At 41.7% G+C, this 24,201-nt stretch overlaps 1 protein-coding gene across 2 annotated transcripts in view; it reads left to right on the top strand.

Moving 5' to 3' along the window:
* ST6GAL2 (ST6 beta-galactoside alpha-2,6-sialyltransferase 2) overlaps positions 1-24,201 on the top strand; it is a 49,498-nt gene that overhangs the window by 12,177 nt on the left and 13,120 nt on the right. For both annotated transcript variants that reach the window (XM_057369488.1, XM_057369487.1), the window contains 4 exons: positions 12,284-13,286; positions 17,201-17,298; positions 20,330-20,431; positions 21,519-21,693. In XM_057369488.1, the coding sequence (XP_057225471.1) occupies positions 12,341-13,286; positions 17,201-17,298; positions 20,330-20,431; positions 21,519-21,693 (1,321 nt within the window). In that variant the 5' untranslated portion in view covers positions 12,284-12,340. The remainder of the gene's footprint in view (positions 1-12,283; positions 13,287-17,200; positions 17,299-20,329; positions 20,432-21,518; positions 21,694-24,201) is intronic.

Raw genomic sequence — 24,201 nt, 5'->3', positions numbered from 1 at the left:
ATGTTCTGTTTAAGTGTCTTGAAAATATGTGATTATTCCTCATGTGCTTGTCCATGCTCAGTTTCTTTATGGAGACTGTGACATTTACAGTATCTGCAGTCTGGAATACTGCTTYTGCCATAGCTTTTAATGATTAGCTCCTTTTACTATAAAACCTCTAGGAGATCTAGACATGGCAATTGCATAGAAGACTTAACAGATACAAATTGTTAACTGCATGTGGTGATAAAGTTAGAAAACACTTTAAAAAATCAAACTTTCCATTAGCCTGATCTGAACCACACAAATTCTTCTAATTTCTCTTCCCTCATGGTATAAAAGTCTGCTCGTTCTTTCATCAAAAATTATTCAGACCTGAGGGACACTTGTAATTTAGAAGTAATTAGTAAATAAGTCAGATAAATATTATCCATTGAGATTTGTGAAAGCACATTGGACGGGATTCTTAAAGAGCTGTATCAAATCTGAACAATTAAAGCTTAAAAAAATTATCTCTAGTTAGAATGATAAGTCCATTTCATCATAAATTAGTTCACTGTTAATAATTTTGGAGCAATCTGAATAGATTTAGAAACTGAAAAAGCAGTTAAAGGAGAGGAAAATCTGTAATAGCACAGTATCTTTAAAAGAAATTGTGACAATATGCAGGTTCTGACTTGCAGTGAGATCTTGTTTGTGTGCTAATGCTGTCAGTGTGGTTCTGGGTCCAGAGCTGAACCTCAGGTCTGTGGGTGCTCACTCCTCCCCAGGTAACTTTAAACAATATTGCTTTTGYTTCTTGTAGGGCATAACATATTGTCTGCCTGCTTGTTTAAGAAAAGCTCAGTGGTGCTCATTTTCTTATGTTGAAGTAAAAAACCCCAGCTTATGTGGCTGTTACTGTTCACAGATTTGGGCTCTTTTAGTGGAAAAGCAGAATTTGAGATACAAGATATGTTTGAATAAATGTGGTTTGTAAGTAGACTGGTCAACAGCTGCTCACAAATTCATCTTAAAATCTTTATATCCCTCTACTTAAATGTCACTTCAGGATTGTGAGGTGCTACAGAATTCTCCTRTAGCTTTGCATCAATGCACAGATGGGGTAAGGGGAACACATAGGGCTGTGCCATTACTCCCTGGGAATAACCTGGTGTCTCTCATGACCCTCCAGGGTCTGTTAGATGTGATGTTAGGTTTYATATTTGGAGGGTTTATATAATAAAATTCACCACAGTTACTGGAAGTACCATGAACTTACACAACACATTAAAGTGATTTAAAACATATAAGCTGTTCCCATATAGGATTCTTCCTGCAATATTTGAGTGGTAAATTTGGTTTAATCAATTCACCAGACCGGGTTTGGTGACTGATAGGTTTACTACCAGTGGCAGGTTTCCTACCTGCCATGGTAGGGAATTTCCTACCTGCCAGGTCAATTAACAGCACCTCACTGTACTGCCTCATGTCCAAATACAGAATTCACAAGAATTTTACTCTTTTACTAGAGCACAGCAAGCACAACAGAATGTTTTGCATAGATGCTGAAAAATTTGAAAGAGTTTGGAGTAGAYTGAGCACAGCTGAACACCAGAACAAGAGTCTTGTCACTGCTTGACATCATTTACGATTGCTGCTAATATATCTATTTGCATTTTTATACCCATCTTTAGTATGAACTTCAATGCATTTTTCTCCAACATTTTAAAAATCCAACAATCCAGCCTGATGAAAGTAGAAAATTTTGCTTTGCTTGCAGTCATCCTGTGTAGCATWGTCTGTATCTGCTATAGAAGTTTTAACTGTTAGTAAAACATCTCTACTAATGTGCTGACTAGAAGTATAGATGTAAATCTGGAAGTAAAAACAAGAATCCTGAAACTGCTATGAACACTAAGCATTAGTTTTTAGACTAGACTAGTCTTTTTCCCCCATTTATTCAGTGGCTGAATGGGATTGAAGGAAAGCTAAACCCCATCACCAAAATGTGTTTGACAGGATTGGGTGTATGTTAAAACAAAGATTTCTTTTTCAGAACAGTGTCTTTCCATGTTGGCAGAGAAAACCTTCTGATTGATTTAGGGCAGTGAATTGGGAGGGGAGGGGAGAGATTTTCAGGCATATGGCTGTGCTCTGTGCTGGGCAAGAGAATGTGCTTCATTGACACCTTTTTAGCAGATGCCTCTACATCTTCTAATCAGTGTGCAAAAGACGGGCAGGGGACTTGGCTACTTAAAGGCTGTCTTAGAAGGAGAACTTTTTAATGAAATCAGTGATATTTCAAAGGCCTTGCTGTTGGCTGAAAACCGAGAAAAGCATATCCAGCATGTGAAATACTAAGAAATATTTTAATGAAAATTTTTATAATCCTACCTGTTGAACAATTGAATGAAGGGAATATATTACAGCTATACTGGTTAGCTTCAGGTTTCAAAGTCAGGGTTTAAATTGAGACTACTCTAGAGATAAAGGYACAAAAACAAACTCTGCCCAGTATATTGGAAAGTATTTGCTCTTTCACAGATTCATCTGTAGTRGCCTTTAGATCTCAAAATACAAGGGTTTAGGTTTTTTTGTCTCTTATGATGGTGAAAATTACCAAATGGTAATTCCACAGCTACATCCAGTGAGGATGGTCTCAATCTTATACCATCCTTCCAACTTTTAYAACAAAAGCAACTAACACAAATAATCCTGGGAGCTAGCCAGCTCTGTCTTGCTTCTCACTTACCTTGGTTTCTCACTGTTTTAATCGTGCTGGCGTTTCAGAAGCCCTAATGTTTTTTCTGCTGCCTTCCACCTTGTAAAGTCAGTTGTATTTGTAGGGAGTCAGTGGCAAGTGCTGGTAGAAAAAACCTGTGTGCTGCATGTGGGCATCAATGATTGACAAAGGGAAAACCCCCCAGCCACTATTGCTCATACCAGCTTCATGTTGGTAGCTGTTAGAGATCCTGGTTCTCTGCAGAATTCCCAGACAGCTGGGATTCAGGTTCTGGTGGTTCATGTCAGGTTACAAACAGCTGTATTCTCCACACAAGAGATTTCTGTTGATCTAGTCATAGTTTAAACTAATTTTGCGCATGGCCATGCATAAAACAGTGCCAGAATGGAGAGGGAAAGAAAGGAARGGGGGAAAAATACTAATATAATTTCTTTTTGCTTTATGAAGCCAACCAAAATATCCCAGCTAGTGTAGGTTGGCTTATTATCAGCATAGTCATGTTAAGTATTAAAATATACGAAAAAAGAGGGAGAATTGTTTCACTCCAGGAAATTTCATTTTTAGATTATAATGTAACAAGGGCTAAACTGACTTCATCCTTCAGCTTGGCAAGCCTTCTTCCAGGGTGAAACTTTTCATTCAAGCTTTTAGACTACGGTGAATAAGTACATAGAAGGCATATTGTTTGTACATATATATATGAGTATATTATAGAAATGAGATATTAACAATGAACATTTGGTAAATATCCTCCTACAATTACTTTGCTAACATAAACAAATAGGAGTTGGCACTGTGATAGAGCTGAGAAATAAGGAACAATTTGTTTAATGTTGTTCTGCATTCAAGTTTTTAAACAAGGGCTGAGTTGCTTCCTTTCTGGAATAAATGTAAGAAGACAAATTGGAGTCTAGTAAAGAAGTTAGTAATTAAAAGGAAAGCAAAACAGTGCCTACAGTGTTAGAAACATACAGTAAGAACATACTTGGCAGATGTAAAATATTCTGCTATGTAGACATGTGGATAATAAGTATTTCTCAAAAACGTTGTTGCTTTATAGTGGAAGATCAAAATTCTCTAATCTCTTCTGCCTGGAAGAGTTAGTGAATTTGGTCAAGTTTTTTGTGATGGTATCGAAACAGATCTTTTGTAACTGCACTCTCTGTTCATGTGTGTGTTAGTATAAATGTTTCCTTCTTTAAGGAAGCGATTCAGATTGCCCTTTTTTCAGTGCAATTACTGCTGTGTTAAGTTCAAGTAATATAGCATCTAAAAACATTTATGGAGCAAAGAAAAGAAGCCTTTTATTCTAACCTTGCCAAGAGCAGAAATAAAATGAGCTGTTGTGCTGGAAGTGTAGAACTGCATGAGGATTTGTAATGTCCTATTTCTCGTGGTTTAGTCTTGTGTGCAGCCTGAGATTTGTGTGATTTAATGAGACTGTGATTCGTTTATCCTGTCAAGCTTTAAATAAAAACCCTCAAAGCACTTCCTTCCTTTTTTGAATTATGTGTTTTTGCAAGTACAGTATCAAAAGCTGTCCCTTAAAAAGAGGGAGGGGAACCAAATACAGTTATGTGTGTTGGCTGGATATTTTTTTCTTCTGTTTTATTAGACACTGAGTAGTATTATCCATTTCTCTGYGCCTCTCTGTCTTGTTTTGGGGCATTAAGAGTTTCCTGCCATCATATTCAGTTACACATGAAAACAGAACGTAAGCACAGGCTGCTCCCGAACTCTGCTTTTGCAGGGGGGAAGGGGATTAAAACCTTATTTTATGGGTGGGTCATAGTAAGTCCCACAGAAAGCCAGGCTTTGCTGAAGATGGGCATAAACTCCTGCTTGTGTTGAGTGTCCTCAGGCACCATCTGTGCCTTTATTTTGGAGCATCCCTGCACATGGAGTGTAAAGTAACATTCACGGGGGAAACTCTTTAAGGTGCTGATCCACTGCAAAGCTCAGTCTGAAAGTGCCCTGGTGCTCGGGCTGTGCTCCACCTGCAAGGAGCAGGGTCACTGCTCCAGGATCCCCTTTCCCAGGAAGCAGCRCATTGACCTGGGACTGGCTGTCCAGAATGAGGGGGAAAGACGCAGCGTGGGTCCTGATGCTCACCCAGCCTTCTTTCCCATCTTGGGGGGAGCAGGGTAGGATGCTCACATCCAGAACCTTCCCTCAGCAGCAGCAAGGCTCTCACGGTGCTTCCCCAAAGGGAAGCAATGTGATCATTCTGGTGGAAGGAAGTTTTTGCTTCCAGTTCTCATCTCYGTGGTGCTGAGGTGTCGCTGCCTCTGGCAGGTGTTGTTTTGCTCCTCCACTGGCACCATGGGTGTAGTTTATTTTCAGTCTCTRCCTTCCTGCCCTCCATGCAGCCAGGCTTCCTTCTCTCCTGGCCCAGTGCCCCAGCCTCCCCCAGCCCTTGCTTCTTCCTCCCTGTGTTGGTGTACGAGTCACTTCCTCCTCATTGACCTCACTGCAGCAATAAAACTAAATACCTTAATAAGGTGGTTATGTATGAGTGGAGGATGCGCCATAAGTGATGGCCATCAGTCTGGTCACCTTTTTTCTGCACCTGGCTTTTTTCTCCAGCCAGCTTGATGCTTCAGTCTGCACGGCATTTGGCTTCCTAGGACCTTAATGGGGATCAGATCCCCTGGGAGCAGCTGCAGTTCCTCTGCAGTTTGTGTGAGGGAGGAGAGCTGCACAAAAGTAGCACAGAAAATCCACTTGCAGCTCTGTGGTTTGGTCTGCAGAGGTGTGAGAGTGGAGCCAGCTGGGGTGGTGTTTGTGCAAACCTGCATCCCTCCAAGACTATGCAGTGGCATGCTGAATTTCCCTTTGGAAAAGTGACTTGAACTGTTCTCTTTGGATATTTGCAGTGGTTTTATACTGATGTAGATACGAGTGGATTTTTTTTCCCTGCTGTTTGAATCAAGAAACAGGGTTGTGGCAGCTATAATATGACCAAAACCCAGCCAGAACACTGAGCTGGTAGATCTGCAAGGGCAGTAAAGATGTTTCATCAACTTCTTTACTCTGTGTGAGGGAATACTAGGGGCTATGACCAACGTGGCATTTTCTGCACCCATGTCCCATGGTGGAACCAAGCTCTGCTGTCATTTGCAGCAATTTGAAACAGCCTTGAACCTTTGCATCTTGCTGTGAAGAGGAGTAGGACACAGCAAAGGTGTGGCAAGAGCAAACGGCAAAAAAGGGATCAGAAGTAGATAAGGAAGTGCAGGTAGTACATGGCTGTGTGAGGGGCTCCTGGAGAGGCTGGGGGGTGATTTGAGTTATGTTGTGAAAATTGCTTGTCTTCACACAACTGTGTGGCACTTCTGCACCTTTGTAGTTTGTGATTTACACTGGAGTTGCACTGAATTTCACGTGAAGTGGTATGTAGTGCATTTCTTTCGAAGCCCTCAGTTCGAATAACAAGACTGTGGTCAGCTCATAACCAGTCTGAAAAAGCCAAAGAAGTTCAGTTGTCTCCCCTGACCTGAAATTTGTGAGGAAATCGTGGCCTGAGTGGTGAATCTCAGGGCATGTCAGAGTGAGAGCTGCTCTCCTGGCTCCKGAGAAAAGCTGCTGCAGCTTGGGTAGGTGGAGGCTGAGCTGCCAGGTGGAAAAGCAGGCTCTCCCTGACCACTGTGGCCGTGTTTAACACTCCCACTGGCGGTGGGAAGGTCTGCATGCGAAGGCTAAGGGCTGCTGTGGCTATTTTTATTCSCTCCTGTCAGCCCACACTTGGACAACCTGTATGTGGTCTGTGGGCTGTGGGAAGGTGAGAGCTGGCTTCACTGCCAGGAAGCTTGAATTTGATGATGGAGCATGGAGACCRGATATCAGAGGTGTGGAAGATAACTCTGACCTTCTACTGAGCCCCAGAGACTGATAGATCTCAGCCCCCATGCTCCTACAGAATAATCTAGGACACGCTCCTTGGCAGAAACCCCACTGAGCATTTCTCCAGCTGCCGGGTTGCCAGCTTGAGTGAGTTTTACTGCAAGTTTCACTATATTTGGTAATTTTCTTACAGCCTAAGCTCCTGGAAATGGGTCATTAGTAAAAATAAATTAAAAAAAAATAGTAGCTTCACTCCCACCCCCTTTGACTTGAAATCCTAGGTTTTATCAGAGGACCTAAGAACAGGCACACTGCCTGCCTGCATCCTCAAGAATYTGAGGCTGTGCTTTCCAAATGCTCTGTCTTGGGACACCTGGCTCACGTTTAATAGTGTTTCAGGTCAGCAATATTGTTGTTGAAAACTCCCAAGGAATTTTCTCTAAGTAGATAATTAAACATAGGTTTAAAAGGCAATATTGGAAAAAAAAATCCTACTTCAGATTTCTTTGGATGTTTTTTTCTTTATTTCAGAAGACAGTGTCTTAGGCTGCCACAAAAAAAATACTGAATGCAGCTTGACTGCTCTGAATAATGTTAAAGGAAAGAGCCAGATTTATGGGGACTAACAAGGAAGTTGTCCAGAAGAGATTCATTAATTAGGAGGCCTAATCACAGCCAATGAGACAAATGCCCAGACCATCCATGGACCAATATACATATTTTGGCAGTCACCACTCCCCACGGGCTTGCCTGTCTGTTGCTGCTTACTGTATGGCTTCCACCACAGAAATGATGTGATAACACTGAAACCAATTTGGCACTTCCCACATGAGAGGCTGAGTGTATTCGCTCCCTGGAAATGCAGCCTCAAGCTGTCCTGCCCTATGCCAGAGGTTTCTTAATACTCTGGAATTAGCTGACTAAGAGATGAAGAAAACGAATGGAGCATTTGCTATCTGTTCAGRCCACCTAAGCTTTGCATCAAATAAACCTTGGTGTGATTCTCAGCCCTTTGGGAATGGTTGCCCACAGCTAACGTTTGCTACCCCAAATAACCCTGTGGTGACCTTCCCTGCAAAGCTGCAGCCAAGAAAAACCCTATTTAACATAATAGTGCACATCTTAGCACATCAACTTGAACCATCCTGACCTCTGAGCTGCCAGGGTCTGTACAAATTAATTTTAACAATAGACAGTGTTGAAAGGAAGGAATGCTTCAATGGAATTAAAAAAATCTCCCTTATCCATCTCTTCTCATTTAAGAAGTAGTCAGGAGGCCCACTTTAGAAAAATGAAAAGTGCTCCTTGTTGCAAAACAATGGGCTTTATAGAGGGAAAACTCTGGTTTCTTGCATCTTAACGTGGCAAAATGAAATTTCCCACAAGTGGGTGCCACCTCTGAAAAATCAGCCTTTAATTTCCACTGTGAAATTGCCTTTATTTTCAGGGAAGCCTCAAAGATACCATTAGGGTTTGCCTTTCTTTTTTATAGCTGCTGCTAATACCTTTATTAAGCAAATAAGTAAGTCTTCCCTTTCTGCCCACTTCACTTGTTTGTGCCTTGCCTCATGTTTTCCAGGGCTTTTGTGTGAAGGATCAGACTGGGAAAGGAAAAAAAGCCGTTCTCCATATGTTAGTTGGAACTTAAATCAGTTAATGATTGAAAGAGCCCATCAGAAAGGAGATATGTAGGAAAATGAGGTCTTCAGCCTCAGGGGCAAACAGGCTTATCACTTCTGCTGAAGAGGAAGCTGGGTTGGGTTAAGTCTCGGGTGTTTTCCTCAGGGGTAGACTTATTCCCCTCATCCTCCTCAGCAGCAGCTTTGACTCCTGCAGTCTGTGGGTAGGGAGGATTATTAAGGCAGGGGGGTGAAGTTGGAGACAATGAGAAACCCTGATGATAATTCAAAAACTTGTTTAGAATTGCTTTAACAGTTTGAAAGAAGTATGTTGGGCATAGATAAAAGAGATGGAAGCTTATTCCTGAAGCATCCAGTGGACTTCAGTAATTAATTACACCCTTGAAACCACCTGTTTTTGTTTATTTAGCCAGTGTAATTCATTGCAATTGTCATTTCTGGTTTCCTTCACAAATGTTTTTCTCTYTGTGATTGGGATGTGCTGCTGAAGGCAGGCCAGGGCACGAATCCAAGTGCACCCCCAGATGGTGCTGAGGAAGATCCCCCCGTGAGCAGCAGAGGGGTCTGGTGCCAGCAGGAGGGTGGTGGGGAGCATGCAAAAGGGCTGCCCTCTCCTCAAACATTTTCAAAGCCAGGGACTGYGAGATGTAAGAACTGCAAGGGCTGAGGGGGAGAGGACTGGATGTTTAGTGTAAAGGGAGATAAGATAAACCGATATTTCTCTGAACTTAGTGCAGCTTTCTACACACACAAGATCCTGTGAGGTTGTATAGCTTCTCTTGCAACTAATACAGTAATGACCTTGAATTTGCTTCCAGCTCAGCTGTACTGCTGGAGGACAAGGCATTTCTTGTGAGCAAAAAACATTAAAGCAGTGCAGAGATTTGCCTGCATAGCTCCAGTCTTCAAGAGATTTGRGTATCCTTTCTGAGGCCCCACTCAAAACGAGGAATTGCAGATAAGCTTCTGCAGTAGTTAATGTGTAAAGTTTTTGGATTTATTCTCCCTGGTGCCTCTCCTTTTGCTTGCAGTGTTGACAAATATACCGTTGCGTGCTGTTTTTTTGTTTTATGTGGGTGTTTTTTTGCTGCACAAAGGAGATAATCATAAGCATGCTTATGTGTGCATGCTGAGCAAGATGAGTGTGCTTTCATGACATAAAGTGTTGTGGGRGGCTTGGGGGGAGTGTCAGATATTAGTTTGCTTCAATTAAAAAATAATTAATGATGATTCTCAGTCCTTTTTCAKATTGTAACCTGAATACTGAGGAGTCTTGACTAATTTTTATACTGAGGCAGTCAGGCTGTGCCAAACACACGCAGTCACAGACAATTGGAAATTTTTGTAGTCTCACATCTGAATTAAGGCTAAACCTTTCTATTTCTTACCAACTTCTCRCTTTAAGATACAACAAAACTTGGGGCAGGAGAGGGAAATGAGAATGTGGTAAGATTTTATTACAGATTATCTTTAAATCGTGTCTGGACTTGCTACGTGACTCAGTGGAAAATATTAGTGACCTCTTCCTTTATAACTTTGACTTCCTGCAAGCTTATCTGTTAAAAAGATCATGCAAGTTGCTTCCATTGCAGATCCTGTAAGAAATGTATATTCAGCAGGAGAAACATCTGACTGAGCAAAGACTAACTTACACAGTGGTTTGGCAGCCACGTGTTGAAAAGTGCTGGGGAAACACATCAGGGAAAATGATAAAAAGAGATGAAAGCAGTTCAGATGGGTGAAGAATGCTGATTTAAAAATGTGAACCATCTGAACACTGATGAGTGTGCAGGTTGCAATAACTTCAGGGTAGACCTAACTTGCACAACAGCCATATACTGTAAGGCAACTCCCACAGGACATCACCTGCAGTGATTTAAAATTGGAAGGAGTGGGAGTGTCGAGGTACTGCAGAGAGCAATCTTGCAGTAGCAGAGTGCAGGTAGGAAATGGGTCAGTTGGAGTAATAGCTTTCTTCCATGTGGTTTGTGTGAGCCAAGCCAAATGTATGTGGAGCACTGGGTTATCACAGTCATGTTTTTTTTTTTCAGTGTATTAGAAGTTTGGTCAGCCAAGTGTAACTATATGAATCCTCTCTCTGTTTGGATACTGCCTTGAGTCCCAAAGTCAGCTGTCTTTGTCTGATGTTCTAGGCTTCTTCTAGATCATTCAAATAGACTGTGTTTGGAAACGTAATAGTGCGGTCTCACATTCTCAGGAGGTCAGCAGAAATGCCAGACTGAAGTATCTCTGCTAATACCACCTGCGGTTTGTTCTCGCCTCTGCCTTGTGGTTGGCGATTTCCCCATTTGTGCTGAAACAACTGCACGTGTGACCGCACTGAAGCAGATAAAGGGGCTGACCCAGTTTAAAAAAACCCCAACCAAACTAAAAAAAAGTGTCTAACCTGTATTTCCGCTGCTGTATGAGTTCCATACACGGGGGTGTTGGCAGCAGCAGAGGCACAGTGCAGGAATGAGGGACAGAGAACATCTTAGAGTGGTGTTACTGCTGGGTTCTTTTTGATGTGAAAACACAGCCTTAGTTACAGCTTCGGTTCAATCCTTGCACTCAGCTTTGATGTGCTTCAGCAGCTTGCAGAAAGGTGATAGTGTGTGGGACTGTGGTTTGGGTCCCTCCTGATGGCCAGTGTGAGCAGGCAGTGTGTTATCATAGGCACGTACGCTGTGTGTGCTGCTCGGATGGGATGTGATGGGATGTGATGTGATGGGATGTGATGTGATGTGATGTGATGTGATGTGATGTGATGTGGTGAGGAGGTGGCTCCTGAGGCACAGACTGGCAATAAAATCCCAGCCTGCCCCTGCTCCCATTCCTTTTTGCTGATCAGGGCTGCCTGCTACAAGTGGCTCTTAAGTCCCGCCATTAAGTGGTCATTGAAACAAGTGGCTTAGAAAGAAAAGTCCAGAAGAAGGGGCTTGGCTTATTTTTAATTCAGGTCAGGTAAGTGATCTGTCACTAATTAGTACACTGAGTTACACTGCAGTGTATCAACTGAGGCTGATGATGACTGTGGTGTGGGGAGGTAAATGGTACGGCTTGTGATGGGGAGGGCTGGATTTGCTGCACTCAGCTTGTAACTGATATTCACACCACTTGATTAAGCAAGTGAGTTCGTGTGAGGGCATAGTGTGCTCGATGGTCTAGCAATGTGTTATGTATTTTCCTTGGAACACAGCCCCCTCAGTCAGACTTTGTTTCATTTGGACCACGCGTCCCTCCACTAATGCACAAGCTGTCCAAAACCCCCAGGTATTAGTMGGGCACATATTTCCAGGTCTAGGTCTCACATTCTCTACCCACTCCCTTTATGTAAATCTCTATCTTACCCTAAAAGAATGTGCTCAGATAGTTGTGCCACCCATTCTCCTTTTTGGAAAATACAAAACCCCTGACGCCTTGACGTTCACAACTCCTTTGTGCCTCCTCAGTGTGCATGCAGCATCCCTAGCAGAGGTACAGAAGTCATTCTCACTTGGGTCTGGTACTGGGCAACAAATGATGTAGCCGCTGGTGCTRTGCCTGTTGATACCAGCTGAGAAAGAGGTTCCTCTCTGACCCACTCGTGTGATGCTCTCCCCTGCATCCCCTGATGATGTGCACATGGGCAGAGGAGGGCTGCAGTTTAGAGTTTGTGCTCCCTGCCTGGTCCCTTTGGAGATAGGCTTGCTCACAGTTCCCCTGTGTAAGGATTTGCAGTGGTAAAGGGAAGACAGCTAGTATTGCTCCCACTGAGCATGCAGCCGCACATGGGTTTTGCTTTTGCTCTCCTAATGCTATGCTCGGTATAGCAGCAGCAGGCAGGCACATGATCTCCCTGAAGGCAGCATCCAGTGTTACTGTAGAAACTGGCCACCAGCTTCTTTTGCAGCTCGCAGCTGTCACGGTGTGGTTACAGCAAAAGCGTGTCACTCCTGCAGTGTCTGYAGGCTCTGGAGTTCTGTTTCTGCTACTGAATTCCCTGTGCTACTGCTTGGAGATTAATTCTGCACAGTCTATCAATATGTGTTGAGATACTTCTGAATTGCATCTATTTTTAGGACAATTTTTAATAGTATTTGATGTTTGTTTACAGGTTTCATTTTCGTTCACCAGTACTTCAAGGCGCAGAGGAGCTGGTAAAGGCATTGCCATGAAACCTAACTTGAARCAATGGAAACAACTCATGCTCTTTGGTATCTTTGCATGGGGTCTGCTTTTCCTGGTGATATTCATCTATTTCACAGATAGCAACACTGCTGAACCAGTTCCAAGTTCCTTTTCTTACATTGAAACGAAGAGACTTTTGCCGCTTCAGGGCAAGCAGAGAGTAATCATGGGAGCCATTCATGACCCATCATTCTCTGAAACCATTGATGGGAATGAGGTACTTCTTAACGAAGATCTCCTGGGTACTTTTAAATCGGGGACTGGAAATTCTAAGAAATGGACTGTATTGGAAGATGCCTTTAGAAATGAAGAAGAGTTTCTTACATCCCAGTCAAGAAGAAAATCAAAAAGTGCTTTCTACCAAGTGAATGATGATTATTTATTTGCTGCTGGTCAGCCTCAGTCACACAACCACTTTCAAGAGATAGAAAAATTCATTTCAGCTGATGTGAATAATCCAAAAGTAAATACTTTACAGCACAACTGGAGCCATCATAGAAGAATGAGGAGAAGGAGCACAAAGCATAGAAGAAGCCAGATGCTTGATGGATCTGATGACTGGGATGGGCTGTATTCCACAATGTCGAAATCCTTTCTTTACAAGCTTTGGAAAGGGGATGTTTCTTCCAAGATGCTAAACCCTCGACTGCAGAAGGCGATGAAAGATTATTTGAGTACCAATAAACATGGGGTGCGGTTCAAGGGGAAGCGAAACTCCAAGTTGACAGGAGACCAGCTATTCTGTGAGCTGAAAGAAAGAGTGAATGTGAAAACAATAGATGGCAAGGAGGCTCCCTTCTCCACTCTTGGATGGGAAAAGCACGTTCCCCAGATTCCACTGGGCAAATTGTATACACATGGCTTTGGGAGCTGTGCTGTAGTTATGTCTGCTGGTGCAATACTGAACTCCTCTCTAGGGGACGAAATCGGTGGGTGAAATGCATCTGTTCATGTGTGTATAAATATATATATGTGTGTGTTCATGTCTGTCTTTCAAAAGGTTCAWCCTTCTCAAGCCCACATCTGTAAAGTCCGGTGGTTCTTTCTCAACAGAGTTGCATGAATGGAAGCTAATGAACTTCAGTAAAGCTGTTCCCTTTCAGAACAATATAACTGAAAGGAAAATCAGATCTGAAGTCATAATCTAATTTAAAAAAAAAAAAAAATGATGCCTTCTTATCATATTACAGCTTGTAGTACGAGGGAGGCACTGGTCTCATCAGATCTGCCATATTCACCATTTGTCTTCAACATATTTCTTCAGCAGATTAAAGCCACGTTCAGGTTTTATTCTGCAAAGTTGTGTTGTACTAGTCTTTCTTTTGCAGTGGCTCATGAGAAAATGCTATTGCATGGCTGTCCCAGACATTTGCCTCCATGTCAAGAAGCAGCCGAGTATCCTCTTAATCTCTTGCATATTTAGAGTTCACAGACATAAAAAATTCAGACCCTTGAGTAACTTCATGCACTGAAATCAAGTCCCCTGGCCTCTTTTCTGAGATGAATTTAAATGAGTTCAAGTATCTTCACCCATTGTTTTCCCATTGCTGCACTGAGTCAGTGAGGTTACAGGTGTGCTGGGATGTCAGTGTCACTTAGAACTCCCCAGCAGAAGGTGAGAGTTTTGTGATAGCTGTTCAAAAGAGGATGGTGGGGCAATAAAACTAATCCAGGTCAGTTTTATTTTGTCTTTTCAAGGATGAGTGCTACTACTTGTGTTAATGTCTCAGTAGTTCTTCATTTTAGTAGTACATGTGCAGTATGCTGAGAGTGTTGAAAGAAGGATGAAATGTATGTCTCAAACTTACGTCTGGAAAAAGAAGAGTTGTCTCTTTCACCTCTCTATAAAAACCTCCTGATGTTAATTCATTAATCCTCYCCATCTTCCAGGACTTCACATCCCAATACTTGCTTCGTCAGACTGTATCATCTCTTTTTGACATGGATAGGTTTCCTTTAAATCTCTGGGATATGCTGGAGCTGCTAGGGTTATCAAACTACTGTAACAGGCTTCTAGCACAGCAGAGGTGCCCAGCCAGCCTGCAGCCAAAAATCACACCAGGGTAACCCCCAATTTCACAGGAAGAATACAGAAATCCTTGGGGTAAAAAAGCATAGCAGTTCCTCTCCAGTGTGTCATCTGTGACTGTAACAGAATCTTCTGTCAGTGTTCTCCAGTACACTCAGTTTACACCGGTGTGGATTAGTGCTGTCGTAGAATCCACAGCATATTGTGACATATTTATGTAATTGTGTATGGTAACACGCATCAAGTCATGTTTGCACACTCGGGTGCAGCCCAGGTATGGATTTGGGTGCTTGACATGGTACCCAGGGGCTGCTTCCTCCTGTATGTCCCCATTTTCTTAGGAAGCTTCTGGGCACAGAAGCTTACACCGTTTTCTGCTGAAGAGCTTTGGATTTAAATGGGAAATTGTCACCTGATGCCGCCTAAAGGGACAAAGATAGGGTTTGATAAGGCCTACATCAACTTCCTGATCAGAACTTTCTGATCTCATACCTGTTGTGCAGGGCAGTGTTGGAGCCCCAGGAATCACAGAAGGTTTTCTCTAAGTGTCTCTCAGGCCATGGGCAGATASCTGTGATGGAGGAGAGGAATTGGCCCAGACTGTGGGGGGCCAAGTGGCTGCTTATAGCAGTGGCAGACAAGGGAGAGTGATTTTAAGCTAAAATAGAGGAGACTTAGATGTTAGGAARAAATTCTTTTCTGTGAGGGTGGTGAGGCACTGGAACAGATTGTCCAGAGAMATTGYGGATGCCCCAMCYCWGGATATGTTCTAGGATGGGACTCTGAGCAACCTGCTCCAATGGAAGGTTGGAACTAGATGATCTTTAAGGTGCCTCCCATCCCAAACCATTCARTAATTCTATGGTTTATTCCCCCAAGAGAAAAGAAAACGCCTATGAAAGAAGCAGCAAAGGACCTTTTCCCTTCATAAGCCTTTAGCTCCCTCTTCTGTGTTTCTATTAGAAACACAAGCACAGATGTTAATTTGTGCTCTGCCTTTTGCACTCCTCTCCCCCACTCCTCTGACTGTTTTAAAATGAAAATAGGCATGGACATAGTATACAAGTATAGAAAACACTCCCATCATGATCATGCTATTAATTGAAATAACCAATTATTTTGGCATCACATGAGGTAACAGGAACCTGTGATCAAGCCCCTAACTTTTTAGATCTTTAAAATGCTTATCTATAAATATGTACTAATATTAAAATCAGTTTACCTAAAATCAGCTATTGTCAGTTTTAAGCTGTGWCCTGGTCATACTTTTTTGGCAAAGGAGAAGTTTTTCATCTGAAGAACCAGCATGAGTGATGTTGGAAATGCATCACACTGTCTCTCAATTAAGTAGTAAACTGTACAATTCCCATTTCATAATCCAGTTTCCAGTTCTCAGTCAACAGATTGTCTAAAAATTGTCAACCACAGGTCCAAATGTATGTTCTTAAATTCATTATAAGAAACTTCTGTTTTTCTTTTCCTTCTCCACATATGTGGAGTACCTGCAGCTTCTATTCATTCCCTCTAGCTCCTKTGCAATCAAGATGCTTGTGTTAAGGCAGATAAAATCTAGATGTGAAGGCTAGGGTTGCCCCTGCATGGGGACACAAAAAAAAAACTTCACTCCTGCTTGGGTTCTGAGGAGTTGGGCTTGGTGAGCTTGTGGCAAAAGTCCCTGTTTTCAGACACGACGTGTTAGTGCAAAGATGTGGCTGAGATCAGACTGCTGGCTGCATGCCACCRTGTTTCCTTGTATGGAGGACAAGAATTGCACAGTAAAGGTGGGAAAAGATAAAAGATCCCAGTTTGATAGGATCAGGCCAAGACTCCATTGAGGCATTGTTGGTTATCTTTGGAGAATTTTGCCTCCTGCAGTTTTTGAGCWACAGAAAACACATTTTAAGTGACTAGAGGTAAACAGCTGTAGAAACTACCTGAATCATATTCTCTGCTTCCATGGATAGAAGGGGTAAAAATAGACCAAATAGAAGACTATCAACAGGGGCTGTGGGTTTCCGGACAGTGGATTGAATGTCTTGCTCTGCTTCTCACCTTTTAGGCTTTGAGGTCCCCTTAGAAGCACAGGGAGGATGATTTTCTCTTATCCAACTGAGGCTTGCTTATGGTGTCTACCCTTGACCCATACTTGACCTAGAGTTGCTTTCTATTCTCCAAGACTCCAAGGTCAACAACTCATGGGGAAATTTAGATAGTTCAGCTCTGTTAGATCTTAGCTACCAAGGGATCCTCAGGTTTCTTTGTRTGAGCAGATGTGTGGGCTGGCTTCCACACAGAGGCTCTTTAAAACTTGTACTGTGCTTGAGAATAAGTACACAGTATGATTAATAGATTTGGGGTAGTCTGAGATTTTCAGATACTATAAAAGAGTGTGAAACACCAGCTTATAGTTAAGCATTGTTATTCATTCAAATGTGCAATTAGATATCCCTGCAGTTTACATGCTTTTGCATGGAGTAATTCTTTGTGAATTTTGTGATAGAAGTAGTAAGCAATTGTGTKTACTGGATGTACTAATAATCTTCCCACACTGGGTCTATCCAATTAAGAGAAGTATTTAAGTATTGCATGCTAAATTAACAGATTATTTTGAACATTTTAACGAGTGGGCTTTTGTGTTAATAACATATGGCAGATGCAAGAGGATTTTTGTTTGTGCATAGTAGAACATTTATCATCCTTAGAATATCCAGATTAKGAGAAATGTGTGAGTTTTGTATTAGTTTAGATAACTGGTTTTATTTTACTGTTCTGTATGCCAAGAAAAAATAGTTAACCCCTCATTTATGTTCCTAGATTCTCATGATGCTGTTTTACGATTTAATTCTGCTCCAACACGTGGCTATGAAAAAGATGTTGGAAATAAAACAACCATGCGGATCATTAACTCTCAGGTAAGATCTTCCCTTTCTGAGTTCAAGTCAACTTCTCTTCTGTACAATTTGACAATAATTTAATAACCTCTGGAAAATTGTTGGGCAATCTGGGAAGCAGATAATGATTCAGCAGTCATGGTACAGAGGAGGTGGAAGTTTTCCCTCACAGGGATGTTTGCACTGCTGTCAGTGTGGGGTGATTGGGGTAGTTGCTCGATAGCCTTGTTTCAGAGAGATGGCTTGTTAAGTTCTCATGTGTCCTACATCTGTAAAGGCTCCATCTGCAGGATGTCAGAGCTGTCAGTACAGAAGACCTTGACCATACTGCCTCCAGGATCTTCACAAATTTCAGGCTGTGGTGATCCCAAAGCTCTTTTCTCATATTTTCCAGTTCCCCAATTATTTCCTTGCTAGAAGGCAAATGAAATGGGAACTTACTTCTTTAACTTTAGACAAGTCTTCATTCTTAAAAAATTTGGAAAGAACTAATAAAAAACTGTAATGTGCATTGGATWTTACACATCAGGTGAGTTTGTTCATCTGAATGGAAACAAGAGAAAATGGGATTTTCTGCATATGGGTGTMAATAAATAATTATGACTTGAGCTGCAGTGACACCTTATGGTTGAGATTAGTTTTTCAATTTTGAAAATGCTATTGCCTGAATTCCAGTCTTGGGCAAACCAAACTTCTTTCCTCTTTATGAAATGCAGACAAAAAACCAGCAACAGAATTACTGTGCAATTTTATGACATATCGAAATGGTGAGCTTACTTAGTCAACACCAGGATGATGGCTGGCCATGTGGCATGCTCTGCACATATTGGTTCTTGTTGAAGGAGARCAACATTTTCAGTTGCTCTAATTTTTATGAGTTCATTTTTTCTTCTGCTTTGAGTGACTGCCCATGCTAAGTCCAGTYTTGGTGGGTGTGGTTTTTATGTGTAGAAGCTCATGTTCTTTGCCTCAAAAAGAGAACTGTTCATGTCATTCCATTAACACTCATTTTGTAGGTCTTTGTGAGGCTGCAGAACAGACTAGATCTTTGAAATGATCTGGGTTAAATATGCCCCCTTCCATTTGTTTGTGAGAAGAAAGCAGAAATAGCTTATTCTGGCTTTARTCCTGAAATCAGTGTATCAGAGAACTTGGATTTTCGTGTATTTTATTTTACTTTTTTTTTGTTTGATGGGATTTTTTCCCTGTTCTTTGATGATTCTCTATTTTGCTGTTAGCCAAAATGTCCTGACATTGACCATGCCTGAACTCCTGTACTGGGCAATGAGAAAGGTTTAGAAACTCTTTAGAGTTTACTAGACTCAAAAAGCTCCCTGTAGAAGAGACAAATGCTCTGAGAGTAATCTGAGCTTTTTTAACTCCCCAGCAAATTCAGAGAGATTAAATGGCTAAATTAGCTGCTGTCCATGCAGGGCAGAGTGGGGTGCAGTATGTTCCCACTGGGATGGTAGTGGAGGGTCCCATGGTCTTCTCTTCTGCACTGTGTGAGGCCTCTCAAGAACACGGAGGGCTGGCTGGTGTTCTGCTCAGCCAGCTCACATGGCTTCCTCACAAGTGTTTGTATTCCCAGCACCTTTGTGCTCCTTCAAAGAGGTCGGAATCCATCCATGATAATCTGGTCACCTGCTGAGAAATTAACCCTGCCCCTCTCCAAGAGTGAAATCTGCGCTGGCCACTTGGTGGAAGTTGCTGGGTAACCTGAACAGGTTTAGTGACCCTCCTTCCYTCCTCACTTGGAAATTACTTCATTAAAAGGCAGCTGTGGCCCCTTCTTCCTTCATATTATCCTCTGTGAAAGCCCAAAGGATGTGAAGGAAGCCTGTGCAGCGATACTGTTATTGCAGGAAAAACTCATACATATGAATGCAGAGTCACTGAGAGTGAAATTTGTGTGGACAACACCTCCAGAGGACTCTTGCTTACTAAAAGGCAAGTAAGAGCTCTTTTGTGTGGTAACTGTGGAACCAAGCTTTTAAAATCTTGACCTTTTGGTTGGTTTACTCTCTGAGGTGYTGGTTTATATTCTGAGGTGAAAACTGCTCTGAGAAATAGAGTTGGGGATGCTGATAGCAGCATGACTAATTCTGTTCTTACTGTAGAAGGCTGATGGAAATCATTAAAATCAAAGTTTATGGTAGGAAGAATATTGCTATGGCAACAATAGTATTTTTCTGAAGAAAATATGCATAATCAAATATGGCTCATTGGATCCTAAAGGGAAATGAAAATTAATATGAATTTATTTGTCTAGAATGTTGATTAGTTTAACAGCTGGAACAAAATTCATGTTGTTTCAACCAGTGCTGAATCTGCCTGACATTGGATACATCAGGAATCAAAGAGATCTGGTTTGACATGGGGGGTCCTGGAAGGGGTGAACCAGCAGGAGTGTAGAGTAAACTCCCAGTGTGGTGGCAGGATGAGGCAGAGTAGTGGGAGATGTAGGAAGAAGTTATATGAGAGCAGTAGATTAGAGCAAAATGAGTTACTTCAAAAACAGCCCTGTTCTGTGCCTGTTGTTGGAATTGTTTTAGTAGATATACCAGCTTGTACAGTCATGGTCTGATTTGCATTTTTGGATTGAAAATTTCTTGCCACAGAAAAGGTGTTTGGGGATGGGCAGCAGGGAAGGGCATTACCCTTGGGGGCTGCAGCCCTTCAAAGAAAGCTGCTCTGCGTCCAAGAGGATCCCACAGACGATCTGAAACACCATAACTTTGGTTTTCAAGTTCCAGAATGCACAGTAATATTGATACACGATTATGCAGCTTCTCAAGTGGTCCCATCACATCACTCACAGATGGAGAGTAATTCAGGATACTGCTTCCTCAAACTGTCATGAGTGCTGTTTATGGCTAAGCTTTTTTTGTATATTTTTTTTTAACAAAACAAGATGCTTAAAATCAACCAGAACTTAAGCATAACAAACAGCAGCGTGGGTAGGACTGTTCATTTGAGAGAAGGGTTTTGCCATTTTTCTGGATCCCACTTGCTTTTAATGCTGTGCAATTCTTTGCATCTGTGTTTGCAGATTCTCACCAATCCAAACCATCACTTTGTTGACAGCTCCTTGTATAAAGATGTTATCTTAGTAGCCTGGGATCCTGCTCCCTACTCTGCAAATCTGAATGTGGTAAGATRTCCACTTAGTCCTTCCTTTCCAATTAGTTGAAAATACTGGAGAAAATTAATTTACTGCTTTAGTCTCCTGGTTCTCCCTTTTCACCATGAATCCCAGTTTGTCTTCACCTGAGTGGAGAATGCTATTTCTATAGAAATTGGTCAAAATTGGTTTATTGGTCAAAAATCTTTTAGTAGTCAGCAATTATACTGGAATGGTCTGTTCTTAGAAGCTAGGATAGATGTATGATGGGGTTTGTTAGATAAAACATTGCTATTTTCATGTTACAGTGAGTTTTCTGTGTGCGTGTCAAGGAGGGAACATTGCTAAATTTCAGAAGGAGGTTTTATCAGGAAAGGTGAAAAATTGCATCATTTTTCCCTACCTTCCCCAAACAAAATGCAGCATGCTAGTGAAAATCTGTCTGGGTGCCTTCTCCATTTCTCAGGCCTCCTCYCCACCAGTGTTGCCTTTATGTCCACTGTCCCAGGGCCATCTGTGCCCTGCTGTCCACCCCCTCACTGAGGCAGCAGATGCCCATCTGGTTATCACTGGGGGAGTCTCTTCTTTGGCTGCTGCTGCAGCTCCAGTAGACAAGTTGATCTGATGGCTTTTGGCACAGGGAGCTGGGAGCTGAGCAGGCTGCAAAGTAGAAAGTGAGCCTTCATCTGCTGAACTCCCTTAGCAACAGATGCCAGAGGCTGCCTGCCTCCCACGCAGGCTGCCATCAGCCTGTGTCAGGTGCTGCTGCTGCCTCCGTCGGGGACAGGGATGMTTTCAGAGCAAGATTCACCCCCAGGCCCAGATATTGTGTCAAACTCCTTGAACCTCTTCTCTGATGGGGATCTGTGGGGGAAAATGGTTTTGGCTCATCCCACAGCAATCAGTTACGTACTGGGAGTGTCTGTATGAAGAAAGCAAATAGAATAACCCAGAGTGAGGAATGCCTTTCCAGCAGAAGCATCCACCAGTGCAGGTTGCTCTGCTACCTTTGCTTCTGTTCTGCAGAACCCAAATGAAGCCAGTTTATCTTATTGTACATGTAGTGTTCAAAACACATGTGACACTATTAAAACACATCTGACTTTTTTCTTCCCAGTGGTATAAGAAGCCAGACTACAATCTGTTCACTCCCTACGTGCAGCATCGCAGGAAGAATCCAACCCAGCCATTCTACATCCTCCATCCAAAGTTTATATGGCAGCTCTGGGACATCATTCAGGAGAACACTAAAGAGAAGATACAGCCCAACCCTCCTTCTTCAGGATTTATTGGTAGGTGTGTCAAAGATGTCCCAGTAGACATGTTAGATTAAAAAAAAAWTTAAAATGTATACATTGCATGAGGATCGAGCCCATACATGTGTACTGTTTGTGCTCTATACAGAAACAACGACTATCAAAAATACACAGTATGAGAACTAGAAAATAGTTGAGTGAATTTGATGTTCTGCTTTGTTGCCCTCACATCCATAGTATGCATACCATATCTAGAAAACATACAGGTATCTGTAAGAAATTTGTATTATTTTATATTATTTTATCTGTTGAGGACCTGGTCAACTACCAAAGTTCTTCGCTGGGATCAGAGAGCAGAGAATGCTCAGACAACAAGTGAAAGCATCTCAACAAGTGATGACAGATCATGAAGGCAGGATGAAATCAGTGGCAGACMAAGCTGTATTCCCTACACAATCCAAGGGCTTCCAGTGCTCAGTCTAAGTATCTCTCTTCTTCACTGGAAAGAGTAGTGTTTCACTGTATTTTTTTAGTCCTTCCTTAGTATTTCTTGGGGGATAATTTGCCACTGTGCCCACAATTCATACAGCAGAATAACTTGCCTGATGCACAACAGGTCTTGACTGTGAATGTCTAAAGGATGCGAGTAGTCAGTGCCAAGGCTGAGTCAGGGTGATCCTCGCTTCTGCCTCTAAACTCAGAGGGCAGTAGAGCTTCAAATACCATCTTCCACTTTGGAAACTCCATCCTTTCCTCACTGACATGGTGATATTGGTCTAGGTATTTGCTGCAGTCAGAATTTTTTTTTTCTTTTTATCTGAATCTGAAAGTAAAGACATCTGAGATTGCATTTGATATGAAAAAAAMCCCAGTTATGAGCATTTATCTTGCGCACTATATTCAGTAGTGGCATCCTACGGATACTGAGCACACCAAAGGCCTTTGAGAGGGTGCAGAAGCTCCCAGAGGGATGACATAAAGATGTCTGGGAGATGCCTTTCTGTGCCTTGGGTGGGTTGTGCATACCTGGAACATGAGTGGAAAGTAAAGGACGCCTTTGTGTTGTAGGAGGGAGTCTTGGCAGTTGGTTACTTCTTTAAGTGAGATTTTTTTTTTTTGGAGCCTGCTTGTAAAAATTCACAGAGAGAAAACAGCTCATGTAGAATGATCTCACCAGCTGCATTCACATTTTGCAAAAGTGTTTCTTGTAGCAATTGAGTTGTTGATAAAAATAGGTTAACAGCTGCTGATYGTAAGAATAGTGAAGAGGATCATTGTGCTGTCAATCTGTACTTTCACCACACATMAAAAACACTTCAAAAGCTTTCTTTGAAGAAATGGAATTAATTTCACTATGAGAATAGAACAGCAATCTTCAATTCCAAATCTAAATATTAGTGACAAAAAATATCCTTCAAGTAGAGAAACCTTTGAAAATATCAACCATTAAACAAGCAAAATTTTAACAACAAAAGCTGTACAGATAAATATACTCGGTGTACAAATGCAAATTTACTGCCTTCTCTAGTGGCATTTTTTATATTGTTCTTTTCCAAGGATCAGTGCTTTTTGGTATGCTGTTACTAACTTTAAAAAAGACAGTAAGACCAGCTTATTGGATGCCATATCCACTTCATCTCATAGCAAGCTGCTGTTCTGATAGATGAATTTTAAATATTTTRTTAGGGAGTGTCTTCCTGTTTTGCTAACCTTATTGAATTAATGTCTATGCATTGCACATGTAACATAATCTAAATACAGAGGTAGCACAGAAAAAGCAACTGCATATTGTCAGGGACATAAAGGGCAAGGTAAAGCATAAAAAATATAATGCAGCTTGGCAGAAATCTGAAAAGTCATGTTGGTCTTCAGGTCAGGTATCTCTCAATCACTCATGCAGCAAATAATCCTGTTGGAACTGAAGCTGGCAGATACAACTGAGTGCACCTGTATGAAGGGGGTATCCTGAATATTGAGCTTCTACCTGGTTCTTATAAAATCTATAAAATTATTTCCTATAGAATTAGTAGAAATATTGAGTAAGTGATGGCAATCCTAAAATGAGTGTCTTAATTTTAAGAAGAGAAAATAATTTATTAAATGGCTGCATTACTAAATACCATTGTACTTAAAACAGCTATATGAGGGAAAATAGGCTGTTGTTAAATAGAGGGTATGAATTTTCAGATAAATATATTCCTGAATCTAAGCAATTTCTAGCATGGACCAGAATGTTTCTAATCGTATGGAAAAGGTTACAAAAATGGTTCTGAGTCAAGTGAGGCACTTTTGTTTCAGTCTTTTTAGCTTCCAGTAAGCCCCTTTTACAAAATTAGACAAATGTATAAATTAAAACATGGAAACTTCAGAATGTTTCCTTTCACAAATGTCAGGAATGTTTTAGCATGGTCTTACACTGTTTTTTCAGGAATTACATTTTTCACCTGACAATTGTATCTATTTCTGCCTCTTAGCTCTATTTGTAAGAAACTGGATCTTCCCAAAGGGAGAACGTTGGTGGAATGTGTCCTCTCGATGTTCTTC

This window comes from Malurus melanocephalus, unplaced genomic scaffold (assembly GCF_030028575.1).
Source record: "Malurus melanocephalus ecotype Western Australia unplaced genomic scaffold, MMel_1.1 scaffold_111, whole genome shotgun sequence".
Classification (NCBI taxonomy): Eukaryota; Metazoa; Chordata; class Aves; order Passeriformes; family Maluridae; genus Malurus; species Malurus melanocephalus.
The sequence above is the reverse complement of the archived record's forward strand: the minus strand, read 5'-3'. Positions and strand labels throughout refer to the sequence as shown.